Genomic DNA, 17116 nt, shown 5'->3' with positions numbered 1-17116 from the left:
TTCAATTAATTCTATCTCTTTTATGAAGCTTACATTCTTACTTTCTGTTCCTTGACTTCGTTTTTCCTGTCAGTAGTAGAAGTAGCAAAAGACTAATTTTTGAGAAATATTGGCTTCAAGTTTTGGCACAACGCCAGAAATTTCGAGGCCGATGAGCAAGTCGATTACACCGACACCCTCTGCTCAACTGGTATTTATTTTATCAACCCTGGAAGGCAGAGTCGACTTCAGCGATATTTGAACTCAGATAGTAAAGACGGATGAAATTCCGCTAAGCATTTTGCACAGGCGTGTTAACGTTTCTACCAGCTCATCGTTTTATTTCCGATAGATAATAAATTCTCAAATTATATAGTATGTGTTCTGGATGATACGGCGAACTGGTTATATAGTAACATTTATTTCTTTATCGCCCTCAAGGGGCCAAATACAGAGAGGACAAACAAGGACAGACAAACGGATTAAGTCGATTATATCGACCCCAGTGCGTAACTGGTACTTATTTAATCGACCCCGAAAGGATGAAAGGCAAAGTTGACCTCGGCGAAATTTGAACTCAGAAGGTAACGGCAGACGAAATACCGCTTAGCATTTTGTCCGGCGTGCTAACGTTTCTGCCAGCTCGCAGCCTTCGGCAGACGAAATATCGCTAAGCATTTCGCCAGCTCACCGTTTTATTTCCGATAGAAAATAAAATCTGAAATTATATTGCATGTGTTCTGGATGATACGACGACCTGGTTACATAGTAATATTGTGTGTGAGAATGTGTATGAAAATTGTCAGCCTAACGTGGTTAAGTGTTTTGACTTGGGAAGATATTTTTGCTACTGATCCCCCTGGAAAGGAGCACCCTGCAGTATAGAAAACAAGATATTTGACGTCAGAATGTGTTGTTTGAGTGTCGGTTTACGTTGACAAGATAATATAAACACAATAAATGTGGAGGTCAACTAAAGCAGTAATGTCAAAGTGATGCTTGATAGTGAGATGGTCACTCCATTACTTACCAACCCACAATCACTGAGTAAAATGTATACACCATTGCACTATCAGATGGCTGGCAAGCGGAGAGAGAGAATCTAAGAGGAGGGAAGAGAGAAGGTGGAATAAGGTTGGGAATGTTTATTTTATCCATTACTCGCAGAATTAATTAAAACGAATGCCACGAATCCTCCTCGTTATATACTCGTACAGTATATGAACGCTGTCTGCGTCCTCATTCCTTTTTTATTAAAATTATTACCCCTCCATACTCCTAACCCCTCACTCTCGAGCTTTTCACCACTCAACCTTGGCTAACCCTCGTCGCCTTTCTTCCTAGCATTAAAAAATTTCGCTTGATTTTTTTTTCTTTTTTATGTATTCATTTAAAGTAATGGTTTCCAAAATTTCGGTGTGTGACACTTTACTGACATATTTTGTCAGTTGTGTTGTTTTAATTTAAACCTTGCGACACATCTAATCAACATCTACAACGTAGTGTGCTGTGAAACCCTGCCTAGATGATGATGATGATAATAAAAATAAAAATAATAATTTCTTTATTGGCCACAAGGGCCGAACACAAAACAGAGATAATACAATACGTGGAGTTTAACACAAAAATCGAGTAAACAATAAAATGACAATTAATAATACAATTAAACGGTAAAAATTCCCAAAAAGAGGAAAATTCCTCACAGGAAAGACCGAAGAACCACGCGCATCCTGATTATCCCGACCACCAGGCACACCACAGTAGGCGCCTCTCTCCTTCTCAACTCCTTCGGTTTACAGGCGAAAGTTCATTCACACTGGCCATCCTCGTTACATTCACCCACCTTTCAACAAAATTACTGGGGGAAATAAATTCCTTCTCTACCTTCACTTTCCTTTTCAAATGGAACTTGAAAAAGTCAATGAGGGCTTGGCTGAAGAGGAAAGTATCTGTCTTCAGTCCTTTCAATCTTGTCCACTGCACTAGCCCCATCGCCAGACAAAGGAAAACTGCCTTTCGTTCCCGGCCAAAAGAAGGCGAATACAGTAATCCCACGCCATATCGCGGTTCACCTATCGCGTAAAAAGCACCAACCGATCGTGACCTATGCCAGTAGCCGTTGACTGACTCCTGTGCCAGTGACATGTAAAAAGCACCATCCGCACGTGATCATTGCCAGGCCCGCCTTACTGGCTCCTGTGCTGGTGGCACGTAAAAGCACCCACTGCACTCTCGGAGTGGTTGGCGTTAGGAAGGGCATCCAGCTGTAGACATTCTGCCATATCAGAATGGATTCTGGTGCAGCCGCTGGCTCTCCAGACCTCAGTCAAACCGTCCAACCCATGCCAGAATGGAAAACGGACGTTAATCGGTGATGATGATGAGGACGAATACATTAAGTTAAATACTTCATTGTAACTTTCCTTGACCTAGATTAGATGCGGCCACACACCCACACACTCTCTTTCTCTGTCTTTCACACACACACACACACACACACAGCCGTCCAAATCCCCACCACAATCACCAGGCCGGTTCAAGGTACCGGCAATTCAGGCAGTCGCCCGGAGTGCCAAGGAAGGCATGACAAAGACAAGGAAATTTCCAAGACCGTCAGGATGTATACACCGAAGTTCAGCTTGCCCGGAGTGCCAGCAACCCTAGGGCCGGCCCTGACCATCACGTCCAGTTTAGTTACTCATTCGTCTACTTTTTCCAAAAGACATAATACTTTTATTTACTATTTTTTCACAGACATTTTTCACAGAGTTCATTATCCTAGCGTTTATAGTCTTAAATATCCGTAGTGTGTATACATGTGTGTGGGAGATGTGCCACCTATCTGAACAGATACACTATACTCGCTCAGAATAAACTTAATATTAATTATTAAATACATAAAACGTTAATTTTAAAATCATTATAAAATGTCAATTTAATGCATGGAATTAAGCGTATATAATTCAGTAAATGGTTACTAATTTGGTGTTAGACACAATTTCCTGTGTTTTTCAAACCCAACGTTTATATGAAGCGCAAAACTATTAATCCTGTATTCAGCTGTTTAATGCATTAAATTTAATGGAAATAAAGACAAAAATAATTCTGCCTTTTCATTCAGTGTCTTTACAATGTGAGAAGCGTGTCTGTGTTACATTGCGAGTGTGGTTTTCACTCATGATTGAGCTAATATTTTCATTATAAATACTAATATGTGTGTGTGTGTGTGTCTGTGTTATGCATATATGTGCTAGTATATGTACCCTATAATAGCGTCAGATGCTTCCTTGATGTGTAAAGGGAAGAATAACTCATTCAGCGTCAATTTGTTCCCGCAGATTGTATATGGATGGGTGCGTAAGATTTTCTTTCCAAAATAATTTTCGAGTATTGTTTTAATGATTTATATTTTCAATTTTACTATATTCATGCTGACTACCTCCCAAACTACCGGGGTATTTATACATGGCGAGCCTGCTGCATTTATTGAAGATGCATTAATCGTGTGTGTGTGTGTGTGTGTGTGTGTGTGTGTGTGTAAAAGAATATTTATTCCTTATGTACTCAGTCCAATCCTTTGTTCTTTACTGAGTTTACTTTCTCAGGAATTTTACCCATGACACGTTACAGTCCTCATCGATTCCGTAAAATTAATGTGATCGATGTTCAATTTGAACTTCTATTAAATCGACGACTACGGGAGAAACCTCTGGAGTGCGGAAGTCTTCTAGAGTGCTGCAATTCTGTAGAGAAATATTTGGAGAAAAGCGTTTAGTGCGGGCTATGAAGGAGAGATAAGATGTTGTTGGAGTGGCGAGGAGGAACTTATATAGTGGTTTAAGCTGCAGGTAATAAATAACCAGATACTTCAGGGGAACAGGAACGAATGCACTTGCTGTATAACATCAGAGATGAAACTTTGCTTCTGTGATCCAGAAAGTTGCTCTTTGTTGTTCAACTTGGGCAGAAAACTTAATTTGATACCAAGCACCTCATCCATCACAGCTTTTTGGATCCAAGTGGAACCATTACGGCGGAGAATTACTGTCTGCAAATGAATGAAATGCATAAGAAACTCCGACAACAACAGCCAGCATTGGTCAATAGAAAAGGACCAGAAAGTTGCTCTTTGATCCAGAAAGTTGCTCTTTCTTGAGAATAGAGTGTGTGTGTGTGTGTGTAATAGCATCAGAATGACCTAAAAATATGAACATTAATCTGTCTAACTTGGGATCTTTAGTTATAATAATTAATTAAAGCTGAAATATTTTCTTTGAAGGCATAGTCTTTTGAGATGTAGTCTTTGTATACTTTTAAGGTCTCCGAATCAGTCTACCACAACAGGTGCTCGACACCCTAAACCGATCAGTTTTGTAGCTTTTAGCACCACAAATATCCTTTTCTACCCCAACATCGACCGTTTATTTGCTGCACTGTATACTCATGTGATACAATAAACCACTTCTAATTGATCACATGAATTCTGACAGTAATGAAGTTGTAGATCTATAGAGGTATCTATGTAGAAAGCTGTAATGCGATATTCGTGTTATCTCTCTAAAGTTATTAACCACAAGCATTAAATGAAATTGCTCCCAAATGACTATCAAAACACGATAAAAGAACACCGTTCTTCAATTAGTTACACCACTACGATCCATATAAATTTCCAAATTAAATTTCTGCACGCTCTTTCATGCATACATTCATACATACATAAACAGTTAGAAAACCGCCATTTATATAGTGTTCGTGCGTGCGTGCGTGGGCGCGCTTATGTATGATTTTCAAAATGTGGGGAGCCCCCACATACAATTCTTGATTACTCATGACGCAAACCATAGGCGATTTCCGACTCTTCGCAGTGGTTTCAAAATCCGCTGAGATCAACTTTTATCTTCTATATTTTGATGGAGTCAGTGAAAGAAATAACAAACCCGGAGCAATAGACTGCCAGAAATGTAAGGACATCGGATTAGATACCTTGCAATATTTGTTCGGTATTTTGCATTCTGAGTTCGAATTCCGCCATGTTCAACTTGGGCAGTAAACTTAATTTGATAGCTAGCACCTCAAGAGAAGTACCCACTGATACATTCATTCGGGCCAGGTTCTCGATTTCAGAATAAGTTTTGCCTTCCTTCCCAACAGCTTAGGAGGCTCTGTAAAGGGTCATTGGCGTTTACCTTCCCTCGTAATAGATAAAAAAAAAAGTGTACCTACTACCAGTTCTTAATGCTAGTCTGTAGATGCCAAGTTAGTTGACCAAATTGGGCCACGCCAATTTTGCTACAATAACCCAATCTCCATAAAATTTGCTTGACGACATCAGCTCCTCCATTCCAAATAATAATAATAATAATAATCTACTATAGGTACAAGGCCTGAAATCTATGGGGAGGGGGCTAGTCGATTATATCCACCCCAAGGGTACAAATTTTCCGGAAAACTATAACCAGAAACAATTGGGGCATTTAATAATATTTGTTAAAGTTCATTGCTATGGAGAAAAAATAATAGATTCCTGTTGCTGAATATCTAAACCAGGGATCACCTGTGGGTGATGGGACTATTCAAGGGGTCGATAAATGCACATCTACTTAATTATTATTAAGTGCATGCCTGGGGGTCGATTAGGGGTCAATAGTCTAAAAAGTTTGGAGGCCCCTGATCTAAACGGTGCATCACCCTTCATGCCTCATCCATCACACACACATACTGAGCTTAGTTACCTGGCTGTTTCTTTTATCGTAACTATAGCTGCCTTTCGTTACTCCCAGGGCCCGTTTTAAATATTTTTCGCAATTATTCCTTCGCCTAAACTGTGGCAGTATCAAAAACCGTTAACTAAGATCTTGTCCATCGTTTAAGATGTCCTTAAAAGGCATATAAATTGCGGATGTATTGTCAGTGAATTGCTTCGAAGTTATAATGTGCTATTTGTGATTTAAGCCGCACCGCGTATGTAAATTAAATTGAATATCATAGATATGAAATAGAAGATGGCAATTGCCTTTTTATAAAATCTAACATAGATAAAAAGGTATATCGACACGCCCCTTCTAATCGCATCAATGCATGTCATTTGATATTTGCATTTATAGTAACATATTCATCTTAACCCCCACCCCCTTTTCATCCCTTTTCATCTTTGTTTAAACATTAATATTGTATTTGATAGACCGTTTTTCTTCAAAACCTAATTACTTTGCCTTTCTAGAATTTTAATGTTATGGAATGCAACAAAATCTTTTTCTTTAACACACAGCACAAGTCTAAATGCTTTGCGTGTAGTTGTACCTTAGGTATAATGAAACCTATACCCGGTCGCTCAATTCCAAAGAAATAGCATTCGAATCTTTTGTGAAATACACCCGAGCTTTCTAGAAAGAAAGAAAGAAAGAAAGAAAGAAAGAAAAGCAAATATTATCACGACTGAAACGCTTCTAATTATAGTTTTATTTGAACTGGGCTGATTGATACTGAGTTAGTCTTACAAATTATGCGAATTCACGAAACAAAAATGGTAACTAATCCCAAGAGTCAAAATCTTGCTCTATTTACTGCTAAGCCCACATTCTTAATACTATATAAGACGCATGAATAATTGCACGTGACGATATCTGATCAATAGACTAATAACGTTAGTCATATGTAGTTTATGACATCAAATCACGAAATGTGATATCACGCAATGTAATATTTCGTGATAAAATGTATTAATATTGATATGATCAACATCAAAGAGTTGAATAGACTTCTAAATACAGTAACTGAGATATATTTGTAAATTGCAAATATAATTTAGTTCATATGCTGGTATTTAGTTTTAAACATATTTTATATATGTATGCGTCTGTTCACATTTCTCACTATGACACAGAAAGGTCACAAACTACCGATATCTTGTTTGTTTAGCACCAAAATAACCCCGTTCGAGCCGGTACTATTTAAAAAGTTCCCCCCAATAGAATGTAGAGAGAAATAAAGCGATTAAATATTTAGTTACGTTAGTATTAGCATGTTTAAAGTAGGGAACATGAAAGAAGGAAATTAGAAAACAATTATAATTTTAGTGCTAACATATTTAACGTAATGAATATTAAGATAACTAATGAGAAATACATTATACAGCGAGGGGAAAAGAAAACTAGCTCAAAGACTGATATTTTATCATTTTGGCAAACACGACATTAGTATTAACTGGATAAACTATATTAAATATACTAACATAGGGTTGCGAGCTGGCAAGAAACGTTAGCACGACGGGCGAAATGCGTAGCCGTATTTCGTCTGCCGTTACGTTGTGAGTTCAAATTCCTTCGAGGTCGACTTTGCCTTTCATCCTTTCGGAGTCGATAAATTAAGTACCAGTTACGCACTGGGGTCGATGTAATCGACTTAATCCGTTTGTCTGTCCTTGTTTGTCCCCATTAACTTGGTTTCTTCTATTGAAACCTTGGTGTATGTCTTATATCTTAAAAGTTTAAAAAATGGTATATACTAAAAGGAATCCAAGTATGTGTATGTTATATGAAATATTTCACTTTATTCATTCAACTGGTAAATAATAATCGGCCAACTAATTAGTTATACACATACAAACACACACATGTATTTTGGAGTAGTATTACTTAGCAGGTGATTTCGTGTAAAGAGTGTATTGAAACTGAAGCAGTCTCATCATGGAAGGACCATTTCACTTTAAGATATTACGAAAAACATTTATCATCACTTTTCATTTATTTCTTGGTGCCATAAATGTCGTCACATTTCTGCGATCTTTTTCATAGATATTCTTTTAATTTTTTTTTCCATTATCGTTGTTGAACTTTTGCGCCTGTTGCTCCTATTCACAGTCGACGTTAAAACCGCGTATTTGATGGAGGATAAATACTAATATTTTCTCCAAATTATTTATAATTGACGAATGGTTTGAAACTGTAATGCATAGGTACCTTTAATTTCCATGCTTGAATGAGTAATATTTACATGGGTTCTAAATTTAAGACTATACAGTCATAAATTGATTCTCTATCTTCCTTCTTCTCTCTCTCTCTCTCTGTATGTGTGTGTATATATTGTATATTGTAGACGTCACAAACATTTTATAAACTTTCTAAAGAACATGTAATATTTTTGTTTTTTAATAATGGCTCTCAGGGCTCACATAAAGCTATGAATTATAGCATGTAAATATTGATTGGGCTTATAAATTTTTTATGATGTGGTCATAAATATTACTTTTTGACAAATACAAACAAACCAGTTCAAGTATGCATGAGGCATATACGTACATGGAAAAGAGCAATTCACTGTATTTTATCTTGGAGAAAATTTCTCGCTGAAGACAGACAACTGTAAACACATCAAATATAAGCTTTTCAGTTCGCAGCGTCTACCTTTCCGGTCTCGGGTACTGAAGAAGAGATAACCACACCGAAATGCATGTATTCTGCAGTATGGTTAGAAGGCGCTGCGAACTAATTTGGTCTGTTGATAAATTTTCTCCATGACAAAATATAGCGATTGACTTTGACCTTCTTACAAGTTCGAATATGCATATTTAAACTGGCAACAGGTGTGCATTTATAGACATCACTGCTTAGCACATTTGTGTGTGTGTGTTTGTGTGTGTATGTGTGTGTGTGTGTGTGTGAAAGTGTGAGAGAGAGAGAGAGAGGATGCAGAATCCTGGAAATGTTGTGCACCTGCAACAGGAGATGGACGTAATATACAGGTAGGCTGACAATAACGCCCAGCTTAATGCTTGAAATTTCCAATCTCTGCGCTACCAGTACAGGAAACTGAATAAAATTCAGACGATACACTGATTCTGAAGGGATTGCAATCCCTGAGTCAAAATCAGTGCTCGACCCAGGTAATGATATGAGTAATGACGCATCTTTCCAGGTGCATATGAGTTGGCGAGAAAATGCAGGTAGCTGGTGGGCTGCATCCTTAGAACTTTCAGAACTTGAGAACAATAAACCATTATGGTCGTCTGGAGGGCTTTTGTCCTCAGCCGTTTAGACTACTTCCACCAGCTATGGTTACCACACTGTAAAATTAACGGTGGAACTCGAAGCAATCCAACGAAGCTCAAGAAAGATCATGACAATGCGACATGTCAGCTATTAGGAGAGGCTGAAAAAGTTAACTCTACTCCTTAGAAAGAAGGCAGAAAAAATATGCAGTGATATACATCTAGAAAATCGTAGAAGAACTTGTAAGAACTTTGGCATTGAATATTGCATTAACAACAGAACGGGCGCCACTGCATAGTGCCAAATATTCCACCATTGCCATCGGGTTACAGGACCAGATACTGCAACAGTTTGGGTTTCAAGGGCCTACAGGCCTTCAATATCCTCCCAAGGAGCTTGAGAGACCTACATGGGGTAGATGTAGGTATGATCGAAGTAAAACTGGATCTCCTGTCAAGAATTCCGGATAAGCCTACATCACGGCAAGAAACGCAAATGGGGGCAGCAACATCAAACTTTCTCATTCACCAAATGCCACATATCAAAGGTGGTTTCAAGTGTTGCAAAATGTAGCATTGTCGCAGCTCTCGAGTGAAACTAGTGAAAAAGAAAATGTGCGCGCGCACGCACACACATATACACACACCATGTAATGTATGTATGTATGCAGTTTGCTTTCTTGCTTAAGGTGAACAGTCAAAATCATCCGAGGGCGGAGGGGGGATACGTATTGCTGGTGTTCATTAGGTTGTATGTTCAAACTCCATCAAACTTAACTTCGCCTTTCATTCTTCCAGAATTGGTAAAATATGTACCGATCTAGAACTAGGGTCAATGGCATCGTCTAACCCCTCCCCTCAAAATTGCTGGCCTCGTGTTTAAATGAAGAACAATTTGAACATTTTAAATTACAACATTCAAATACAAAGAAGCAAAAAAGAAATGGGATATTTAGAAGCAGAAGAGGATGGGAGCAATTATTTGCATGTGTTATTTGTTCATATAATATATGTATGTGCCATAATATATTCTCATTTAATAAAATATTTACATAATAAATATTTATATAAACTTTTTGCTTAGATATTAACAGCAATATTTAGGTGTATATCATTGTTTTATTTGCTGCATCCTGAAAGTATCTGTTAGAAATCTATATTGCTTCTAATAATGAGGCTGTCATATAAATGACATTACAGAAAGTTATTGAATTTATTAAAGTAATTAATATGAAAAACCAATAAACGTACAAATTCATTTGCGGATCGTTTTGAAAAGAAAGCAATGAGTTTGCGCGATATATGGTTATTTTGATATCGCAATGACAAAAATATCGCTAAAAGTTTATTTATTTCGTTTCTTAGTTTAAGTAAACTCGGCTCTCGGCATGCTGGAGGACAGCCTTTGTGGGCGTGTGTTAATCGTAAATGTTATTTTTATCCTAATATTACCTATAAAGAAGGAGAAAGAAGGCCACGAACGCGCGTACAAATTGGAAAAATATATTTTAAGTAATGAATAAGATATTAGAGAACTAGCAATGTGCCGGCGATCAAAGAGTATAATCAATGAAAAATGTGTAATAAATTCGTTTCTTGTGAGGCGTGGGCGGCAATACCAAGTGTACAAAAAAGAGTATTTTCTGATATATCTTTCTCCGTGTTTATATTCATTACCCTTAGAAACTTTTGCTCCCCGATGAAAAGTACTGGCAGAAATGTTACACATTTAATCTTTCTCACGGCAATCCCATTTATTTCATTTCTCACCTGTTTGTACATTATATGCATGCACACTCACACATATATACACTAACACGCAAACATGCAAACTCGCACCATTCACTAACTACATTCACTGCTAACGGTGTTCCGTTCTTTCTGATTAAAGGGAACGGAACCATAATACCGTGAATTTTTTCTTTCTCGCTGTCCAAACTTATCGCCTGATCTTATTTTCACACACACACACACACACTGAAAATTCCCACATGCGCACAACGTACTCTCTCACACGCGCACAACATAATCCCCCCCTCTCTCTCACATACACATACCGTACACTCTCGTTCAGTGTACTCTCTCTTACACACACAACGTACTCTCTTTCTCTCGCAATGTACTCTCTTTCTCTCGCAATGTACTCTATCTTTCTCACTCATATGTCTAAGCAACGTCTTAGTCACACGGCATATACACACACACATACAAACACACACACATACAAACACACACACATACAAACACACACACATACAAACACACACATATACAAACACACACATACAAACACACGCATATAAACACATGCACACATACATACACGTCACACACATACGGATGCGCGGCTCTCACGCGCGCACATATGTCACACACACGTGTCACACGGTACACACACACACGCACACGTCACATGGCGCGCACACACGTCACACACTCTCATGGCGCACAGCACACGACACCCCCTCACACAAACACACACATAGCACGCGAAAGCACTTTCTATTTCTTTCGCCAACTTTCTTGTAGAAGTCTTCTTCAAGTAATCTTTAAGATAAACAAACTCAAATGGTTTTTATGGCATCTAACACGTGAAGAAGAGAGAGAGAGAGAGAGAGAGAGAGAGAGAGAGAGAGAGAGACTTCTGCCGTGTCATTGAATGATAAATTCAAGTAAGAGTATACGATTAAGGAAGCGTGAAATCTGTTCTGGTTAACTGGTAAAAGCACCTGAATTTTAAAAGCCAGGTCGTAAAATAAGAAATTGGAGCTATTCGCTGTGAGAGTTTCTTTAATAGAAGGCAACTGAAGAGTAAGTTTATGGGTAACATTCCAAAATGCTACTAGAAGTTTGGAACACAATTTCGTCACGTTGTTTCGATTTAGATGAAATATTTTATTTCTGTTATTGTAGTAGAAGGAACGACAAATGACACAAAGCAACCATTTAACGACTTTTTTTCCCTCTACATATTGATTATGAAAGGGCCTGATCGTTACGTTTCACATGTATGCTTAATGCTCGTCGGAGGAGGATCCTTTTCACATATCGAGGAAGGATTTCACTTTTAGTTTCTCCTGTTAAAATATAAAATACAGTTCTATATTTCTAAGATGAGGAACTGATACTATATATTCTTTATATTAGACGGACTAGGGTCCTAATCTTGATTGTTGCTTTCACTACGTTTCGACTGTTGTACGCCCCAGTCTTCTTCAAAGTAATTCACGCACAAAATCAAATGAACCAAAAATGGCACAAAATGCAGAGCGCGGAATGAGAACAGTTGTATCCCTGTTGATCAAATAAAGGTTTGGGTTCGAAATCCTGATACAATTTAGTTCAATACAAAACACCTGAAGAATACTGGACCGTAGAACAGCCGAAACGTAGTAAAATCAGTAATCGAGATGAGACCACCAACCCGACAAATATAAACAGCAAACATAATGAAATATTTATGCCAAATCAAAAGAAGCGTATGTTTAAAACTGATACGAATAAAGCATTCAGTGAGTCTCCAGTGACTCGGCTTCTGCAACAATTTCCATTCAGTTGCATTTCTAACGATCTTAAAAAAGATATGAACCTCACCTATACCTGTCTCAACATGAAATTCTATACTCATCTTTGAAATTAATGGTTACATCTTATGTACAAACGTAAGTTTTGCATTTAATCTATAGCTGTAAATTATGAAGAAATTCGAGCCAGTCAAAGCAGTATCAGTACTGTACCAGAGTGTAGTCATTAGTGTATGCTACTTTTTGCTGTTCATGTGCGCGCTTATATCGAAGCAAGAAAATAAAATGTTAGCAGTTAAGTGTATGGTGAAATGGAGAACTTAGTGTGTGTGTGTGTGTTTTCTGCATTGTCAAAACTACTTAGTAATTTAGTAATTTTCTTAAATTTGCTTAAGTTTGTATACCGTGAGAAATGATTGTTGATATTTCGGATCAAGTTGTTCGTCTGAGGTTTCATCCCCCAAGGAAAAGGTAAGTTTCTAGCATGACTTTGCGATTAAGAGCTTTACTTTGTAACTACGCATTTCTGAGTTCGATTCCACTGCAGGGCACTGGGTGGGAGTGTTTTCTGTCATAGCTTCCAGCTGACCTTCTACCTTTTGAGTGAAATTTGTGTAATATAAACTATCGTGTGTGTGTAATGTATGTTTATCAGTGAAAAAACCTCATAAGCCTGTGCTTTCGAATAAATTCCCCGAGTTGCACAGACGCTTCCTTGTACCACTTGTCGTAACTGCAGTGAACTAGTTGGAAACATAAGCCACGACATCGTTATTTCCCAAATTGCGAACTAAAATATAAATGAATCGTATATGAAAATAAATATACCAAAACTAAGGCTGTTACAATCTTCATTTCAAACATTTACGATAGCATTATTTTAGAAAATATACAAATGCCATGCAGTGTCCAATATTAAAAAGGATTGTTTGTCCTCGATCTAAAGAGGACCAATATTTAACACTGTTTTTATTTGCTTGAATTTGATTTTCTTTTCTCCTTTTTTTCTCGTTAACAGGGTATGGTGGTGAATGGTTTTGTAAATGTGGTCATTTCAAATATAGAACGGCGCTACGACTTGTCGAGTACAGAATCGGGAACAATTGCAAGCTGCTACGACATAGCATCGGTTGTGTGTCTTATACCAATTAGCTACTTTGGAGGACTTGGTCGGAAACCTCGTTATCTAGGTATCGGCGTTTTTGTCATGGGTATCGGATCATTTATGTTCAGTTTGCCACACTTCCTCAGCGGCAACTATAAATATGTTACCACACAGAATGTATGTACAGAGACTTCGTTATCGAACGGTACTAGTGTTCTTCACTGTATTATGGGCGAATCAGTGAAGACCTTATCGAACTACAAATACTTGTTCTTTTTGGGTCAGTTACTACACGGGGCCGGTGCTTCTCCTCTTTATACACTCGGAGTAACTTACCTGGATGAGAACTTATCAGTTCGGACGGCACCTGTCTACATAGGTAAAGTATTATTATTATTATTATTTATTATGTTGCTGTTGCTATACTTTGTTTTGCTTTAAAATGTTCTTTATAATGTTCCATTTTAACACATTTCTGAACTTTCGTTTTGTTCCTCTTTTTATAATCGTTCAGTTCCTCTTTTATCTTATATATATCACAAAATGGGCCCATGTAAAACTTTTTTCTTAAATGCTCTATTGGTCGAGGATGGTTGAATCAAAAGAGTGTTACAAAATGTTTTCGGTGTATTTAGCTAGATCCTTTCATAATCTAAGTTCAAACCCTGCTGTTGTCGACTTTTTCCTTTCATCTCATCTCTATGAAACCGATACAAACCACTGTACCTCACCCCACAAATTTTTGGTTGTTTCCCGATATTATTATGCATGCCTTTAATAAATGTCAATGCATGACTGAATCGATAGAATACCTTACTCTTACTTAAATGCGCTCCGATATTGATACATTTTGAATTCAAATTACACTGGGACTGGTTTTGCCGTTCTACATTGCCGGGATCGATACAGTCGAATAAACCTGACCTCTACCGTATGTCACAACTGGAAATTGTAGATATTGTTAACGAACTATAGAGAATGGCGCTCCTCTACTTTGACATTAAATGTCAACAGGTTCAAATTTGCCCTTCATTATCAATGTTGGCGCCCACACAATGAATCAAACATACTTTCAATTCGACAGCAGACTTTTTAAGAATGAAACTGTTGTCGTCGTTGTGGAGTGATTTCAGACAACCTCCTCTTCACTTTGCCTCCCGATGTCTTAAAACTGATTTCAGATCTCTTTCAACAACTTAATCCCATCACAATGAGCATCATATTATAGACTATTGTGCTAAAAGGCATTTTATTTAAGAGACGTAAGACTTGTCAACTCGCCTCATGTTCCCGACAGGCAAAACTAAAAAGGCGTTGCACCAGAGGATGGCGAGAGAGATGCACTGGAACAGTCACTCCAGCTCACGGGGCTCGCACTTGCTGATAGTAGCCATCTCTTCCCGGATAGCAGCGAGCAGAGATGCAGTTCGGGCCAAGAAAATCGAAGGACTCCATTTGGCTAAAGCGACTCCATTTGTCAGAAAGCGACCGATACTTTGACTATTAGCCCTTCTTGGCTTGATGAACAGCGAATCCTGAGTTGGCAGCCGAACACACCAGGTTGCCGTTGGAGACAGTGTCGTAACGTGTGGCATCCCAGATAAGGCACCTACCCCGTTGAATGGGAAAATCATGTCATCCTGCTTTTTGCCGTTTCTTCACTCCAGCCCGCTGGCTTGAGCTAGAAGGGGCAGTCTGCGGCGTCTAGGCCTTTATGATCTGATTGAGAGCAGCATGACGTGGGAGATGGCCAGCACTATAATGGCATGACAATAAGTGGTGACCAAAAGAATCCACAATTGATCCACAAGTCTCAGGGAAACGCTGATGCCCAAATTATTTCTACAAAACAGTTTTTATATTGCGGCAGTTATGGTAGTGCTGTTAGTGGTAATATAATAGTCGAGTAAAAGTACATGAAGCTAGATTTGTTGCGGTAATAAGAATTCGATTTCATATTACTGGGAGTTGCTTGAAATGAGTAAAACTCGTAGTTTTTTAGATTGGGTTTGTTAGAAATGTTGGTGGTTTAATAAAGCAAGATGCCATTCTCTCCTTATTGATGTTAGTAATTAATCGCTTTTATCCAGTCAAAAACTAGGATAAAGAAGCAATTCATATAGATGATTAGCGCGCTCAATTATTCCATATTTAGTTTCATAAATCGGTTAAGATTACCGGGTATCTACTGGTCTTAATTTAATTGACTATACAAGATTAAATTAAGACAATCAAATATCCCGTACAAGTTCGTGACATACTGACAAATCATTTTTCATGTATATTTATTTTCTCAGAAACCATTATGATATTCATAAAGCCAGATCTACCCAAATCTGGTCCCAAAGTTCCATTATTGATAGCGACTTAGGTGAAAACAGGTCGTTGCATTTGGTATTAAGAAAAGTTTTTGACCGTGTTTGAGTTGACAGTCTGACTGCCTGATCTTTTTTTTTTTTTCTTTTGTCAAAGCGTTCCATTGAATTGTACCACTGATTAAATGCTTTGTGAATCAGTCTCTCAATTGTAGTGTGCGATAAGGTTTAGTAATATCTGCATTAGACGAACTTGCTGTTAATTCCAACCACTGAGATCGTGTTACGGTTATAGAGCTTTTTCGATGTGTATATATGAATGAGAAATGTAGTTGAAGTCAGAAAGACGCAGTTAAAACTCAACAACAATTTTACGTAAAATTCTCAAACATTTATACTTACTATTTACTCATTACAGACCATCGTTAGTTCTATTGTATTTGTTCCCATTCATAACGAATGTGAAATATATATCTCATTCCTTCACTATTTTATAATTATTTTACTGTATTAAGACTGCCAATTAAATATAAAATAGCTATTTTATAGTGACATCTGTTTTCGTCAGAACACTTCAACAAATAAAATTGAAATATTTGTTGATGGCGTTGAATATATTAGGCGCCGGAGTGACTGTGTGGTAAGAAGTTTGATTCCCAACTTCATGGTTCCGGGTTCAGTCCAACTGCGTGGAATCTTGGGCAAGTGTCATCTATAGCCTCGGGCCGACCAAAGCCTTGTGAGTGGATTTGCTAGACCGAAAGTGAAAGAAGCCCGTCGTATATATATATATATATATATATATATGTTTGTGTGTCTTTGTTTGACCCCCACCACCATCGTTTGACAACCGATGTTGGTGTGTTTACGTTCCCGTAACTTAGCGATTCAGTAAAAGAGACCGAAAGAATAAGTACTGCCCTTACAAAGACTGTCCTGGGGTCGATTTGTTCGACTAAAGGTGGTGCTTCAGCATGGCCGCAGTCAAACTGACAGACAAGTAAAAAATATATATTCAAAGAGAAAGAGAAATTTGGAATGCTTATATTTATATTTTTTTAAAATCTGAGTTACGTGTAAAGGGAAGTACAAAAGCGAAACAACTATTGCGTTTTCCAATAAAGCAAGCAAAAAGAAAGAAATAATTGTCAACACATGGAAAGCAAACGAGGTGAATTATAAAAAGGAAAAAGAATCAAACTTGTGT

General features: G+C 37.8%; 1 protein-coding gene across 1 annotated transcript in view; it reads left to right on the top strand.

Annotated features, from left to right (window-relative positions):
- The window catches only part of LOC115210707 (solute carrier organic anion transporter family member 4A1-like), a 170801-nt gene that overhangs the window by 101064 nt on the left and 52621 nt on the right, over window positions 1–17116 (top strand). Inside the window, exon 3 of the mRNA XM_029779400.2 lies at window positions 13508–13973. Coding sequence (XP_029635260.1) covers window positions 13508–13973 — 466 coding nt within the window. The remainder of the gene's footprint in view (window positions 1–13507; window positions 13974–17116) is intronic.

This window comes from Octopus sinensis, linkage group LG4 (genome assembly GCF_006345805.1).
Source record: "Octopus sinensis linkage group LG4, ASM634580v1, whole genome shotgun sequence".
In the NCBI taxonomy this organism is placed as follows: Eukaryota; Metazoa; Mollusca; class Cephalopoda; order Octopoda; family Octopodidae; genus Octopus; species Octopus sinensis.
Note: the sequence above shows the minus strand (reverse complement) of the source record. Positions and strands in the feature narration are given on the sequence as shown.